Source organism: Neoarius graeffei, chromosome 6, assembly GCF_027579695.1.
Source record: "Neoarius graeffei isolate fNeoGra1 chromosome 6, fNeoGra1.pri, whole genome shotgun sequence".
Taxonomy (NCBI): Eukaryota; Metazoa; Chordata; class Actinopteri; order Siluriformes; family Ariidae; genus Neoarius; species Neoarius graeffei.
Genome location: NC_083574.1, coordinates 96,451,215 through 96,455,688, shown reverse-complemented (window position 1 = coordinate 96,455,688; position 4,474 = coordinate 96,451,215). Strand labels below are relative to the sequence as shown.

The 4,474-nt window shown below is 43.8% G+C and overlaps 1 protein-coding gene across 1 annotated transcript; it reads right to left on the bottom strand.

Moving 5' to 3' along the window:
* Positions 1 to 1,123: 1,123 nt before the first annotated feature.
* Positions 1,124 to 2,765, bottom strand: LOC132887593 (protein PIGBOS1). Its single transcript, XM_060923062.1, has 2 exons — positions 2,605 to 2,765; positions 1,124 to 2,435 (listed from the first exon to the last, which is right to left on the bottom strand). The coding sequence occupies exon 2, from the start codon at positions 2,382 to 2,384 to the stop codon at positions 2,217 to 2,219; it is 168 nt and encodes a 55-aa protein (XP_060779045.1). The 5' UTR covers positions 2,385 to 2,435; positions 2,605 to 2,765; the 3' UTR covers positions 1,124 to 2,216.
* Positions 2,766 to 4,474: the final 1,709 nt, after the last annotated feature.

Sequence of the window (4,474 nt, the reverse complement as noted above, 5' to 3'; positions counted from 1 at the left end):
CGTCTGAGGGAGTTTTTCTTCAACACCATTGCCACAGGCTTGATTATCAGGGATAAAATCAGCTCATCTTTAATTTTCTGTAAAGCTGCTTTAGCTGGGTTCTTGCCCAAACTGGTAACCGCATCATCAGTTTTTCTTTGGCTAATCAGATACAAAGTACACAACCACACAGTGTAGTGGCTGCTGCTTTATGTCCCGGGGCCCCTCATGCCTGTGTTACCTTCTGGCTCTCCCCTTTTAGTTATGCTGTCATAGTTAGTTGCCGGAGTCCCTGCTTGTACTCAGTGCAAAATGTATACTGTTCCTACTTATTCAGGTGATATTGGGCATACCTAACAACCTGTGTTTTCTCTCTCTTCTCCCCCCCACCCCCATATCTGTCCCTCTGAGTTACATGTCAGTCCTGAGATCGAGATGCTGATCTCTTCTGCTCCTCGGACCTGCCTGATCCATACTGGTGCCCTGTGTCTGGTTGGAGTCTCATCGCATCGCTCCTGTGGAGGACGGCCCCATGTGGACAGTTGGGGGTCACGCCTGGAGGACGCTTTGGACTGGACACTTACAGTAATGCTTTTGTGGCTGGGGACTGCAGTTGACTTGCTGACTTTGGGACTGCGGTTGTCATGAACAGTTTTGCACTCGGGTTTCCGTCGGTGGGGGGTTTATAGCATCAACGAAGCTGACTTTATGTTCGGACTGTTAATGTTATAGTCATGTTGTCTGTTGTTGCCCAAATGAGGATGGGTTCCCTTTTGAGTCTGGTTCCTCTTGAGGTTTCTTCCTCATGTCATCTGAGGGAGTTTTTCCTTGCCACCGTCGCCACAGGCTTGCTCATTGGGGATAGATTAGGGATAAAATTAGCTCATATTTTAAGTCGTTCAAATTCTGTAAAGCTGCTTTGCGACAATGTTTATTGTAAAAACCGCTATACAAATAAACTTGACTTGACTTGCCAGAACAGTTGGGGGTTAGGTGCCTTACTAGCACCTTACTCAAGGGCACTTTAGCCAGTCCTGCTGGTCCATGGAATTGAACCAGGTCCCAAAGCTGTTTCTCTAACCATTAGGCCATGGCGTCAATGTCTGTTGTTAAAAGCGCTATACAAATAAACTTGACATGCCAATTATTTAGAAGAAGAAACCTTTATTTGTCACATGCACACTTCAAGCACAGTGAAATTCATCCTCTGCATTTAACCCATCTGAAGCAGTGAACACACACACACACAGAGCAGTGGGCAGCTACACCAGAGCGCCCGGGGAGCAGTCAGGGGTTCGGTACCTTGCTCAAGGGCACCTCAGCCCAAGACCACCCCACGTTAACCTAACTGCATGTCTTTGGATTGTGGGGGAAACCGGAGCACCCTGAGGAAACCCACGCAGACACGGGGAGAACATGCAAACTCCACACAGAAAGGCCGCCGCTGGGCTCGAACCCAGAACCTTCTTGCTGTGAGGTGACAGCGCTAACCACTACACCACCGACTTATGATTTGAAGTCGATCAAGTAACAATTTCCCAGCTTGGGATTAATCTATCTATCTATTTTAACGAATACCAAATTTCTCGTGTGAACACTTGCACGAAAGATTTACACATCAATCCGATCCGATCCAGCTTGATAAATGAGGCCCAACAGTCTAATCAATAACAACATATTGAAACAAGATGCAAGAATTAAAAGAGAATCAGATCTTTTTTTTTAATTCACAATAAAACTATTTGTAGTAGTAGTCATTCTTGTGAGGAGACTGAGTCACTTGGATTCATTTACAAATTGCTTATCTTTTTATCCTGTCTACTTTATCATTTATTTAAAATCTAGAATGAAGAAGAAGAAGAAAGTAATGGTGGTGATGATGATGGTGGTGACGATGATGGCAGTGACGACGATGATGGTGGTGACGGTGATGGCGGTGGTGATGATGATGTGGTGGTGATGACAATGATGGCGGTGATGATGATGTGGCGGTGATGACAATGATGGCGTTGACGACGATGATGATGGTGGTGACGGTGATGGCGGTGGTGATGATGATGTGGTGGTGATGACAATGATGGCGGTGATGATGATGTGGCGGTGATGACGATGATGTGGTGGTGATGACAATGATGGCGGTGATGATGATGTGGCGGTGATGACGATGATGGCGGTGATGACGATGATGGTGGTGGTGGTTCCTCTTTTGACCTCTCCTCCTCCTTCCTCTCCTCCAGTCACTTGTCCATGTTATTTTGTCCTTTATTTTCAGCCTCAGCTTTCTTTCCTTCACTTGTGTTCCTCCTGTGAGACTCGAACATGGGTCTGTAGATATAAATTCCTCCTCCAACTCCAACCAGAGTCGCAAAGGCGATCTGATTAAACGGTATCCGTCTGGGAATCATGGCTTTCACCTGACAGGAAGCACTCACATCACAGTTTCCGGGTTTAATGCTCTAGAGAGAGAAAGCAGAGGTTTATGAACTGAAACACAATCCAGAGCTTCTCTCCTCAGCTCCAACACTCTGCTAGTCAACTGACTCCCACAGCTAGCATACAGGCTAACCAAGAAAAAGCCTTAACATTCAACACTTCCGGGTTCGCCATTACTGTTCACACACTCACCCAGGGTTTCCTCAGAAAACAGCGCTGATTTATTTCACTCTGTCAAATAACACAAAGCGGTTTATTCCTTCATTCATTAATACAAAGCTAGCTGCCTTGCTAGCTTAGCCCCTCTGGGTGCGTCTCAAACCGTGTCTCAGACAGTGCAGTGTTCAAGTGCTCCCACCTTCCAGGGGAAAGTCGCCGCTAGGAGTCGCCAGATGCTGTAAAATACTTATTTGCATAATAATAATGATCACTGGCATATCAGATTACACATTAGGGGACATTCTGAAGGACTATTTTCACTTCGAAGATTATAAAACACACTAGAATAGAGTTTTAGAGTTTTATCACAGCAGAAAATAATAGATTGTAATTTATTTTATAAATAAATGATAAGGCTACTTATAGAAAGCTATCTTTGGTCATGGGATCACAACCTGAAGTTTAACGCATTTACAAAATACTATGCTTTCTATCAAGAACGCAAACAAAATGAAGTGACAGTGAGTCGTTATAAAGGGAACAGTGGTGGTAGGTGATTGATCGTAGAGAACAGTGGTGGTGGTCAGGGATTGGTTGTTGGAAACAATGGTGGTCAGTGATTGGTTGTTGAGAACAGTGGTGGTCATTGATTGGTTGTAGGGAACAATGGTGGTCAGTGATTGGTTGTTGAGAACAAATGTGATTGGTGATTGATCGTAGAGAATGGTGGTGGTCAGTGATTGGTCGTTGAGAACAATGGTGGTCAGTGATTGATCATAGGGAACAATGGTGGTTAGTGCTTGATCGTAGGGAACAATGGTGGTCAGTGATTGGTTGTTGGGAACAATGGTGGTCAGTGATTGATCGTAGTGAACAATGGTGGTCAGTGATTGGTCGTTGAGAAAAATGGTGATCAGTGAATGGTTGTTGAGAATAGAGGTCTGCGCGGGCCGGATTTTTCAGTCCCACTCCCGCCCGCGCCCGCATTGTGCAGTCCCGCTCCCACCCGCTCCCGCAAAGAATTATGATTTTCAGTCCCGCTCCCGCCCGCGCCTGCCATATTTTGTCCTGCTCCCGCCCGCAAATCCCGCATGATGCAGACGTTCGCATTATTTCTCACGAAAGTTCTTGTCTTGACACAGCGTGATGGTGCCCCGCCCCCTACTTTGAGTGGATTTGAGCATAAATATCTACAGCTCACGTTCACGTTTGTTATTTACCTTGTTTCTGAATTCGGAATGTTGAAATGGCAACATGTAGACCTAATAATAATAATTATTTAAGTAGGCTAATCATTTAAGTATGCGCTCTCCCGTGGTGCGTCTCCTATGAATAATTAGTGTGAAAGGAGAGATGGATCGCACTCTTGAACTTATTCTTTTAGTTACATTTCTTTTCAGTTGTTTTTAGCAGCAGAAGGAGACAAACGTTTCGGCTGTTGCCTTCGTCAGTGTCTCTAATAATAATAATAATAATAATAATAATAATAATAATAAAAAACAATAAAAAAAGACAGGCGAGCACGTAATTCCAAGTGGAAATTTGGTATATTTATTGTTCAGCCATACAAAATATTAGGCTAACCCAGTTTACATTTGTAAAGCATTTCTAACTAGAATATCCTATAGAATACCCTATAAGCATAGCATATATAAATGTTATAACAAAACACAGTCCTAGCCTACAACAACAAAAAATTGACAGTATAGGCTACTGTAGCCATTATAGGGCTATGGTTGCACATTTCTAAAACTATTTGGGCTTGAGCCTCCGTGCAAGTGTTAAACTCAATATAACATAGCTGACCTTGTTTGAATATGAATAAGAAAAATGAGAAAATCAAACGCAGGTAAACGAAACAACTAAGCCTATTGCTTAGGCTATCGGGTTCTTTGAACAGCTA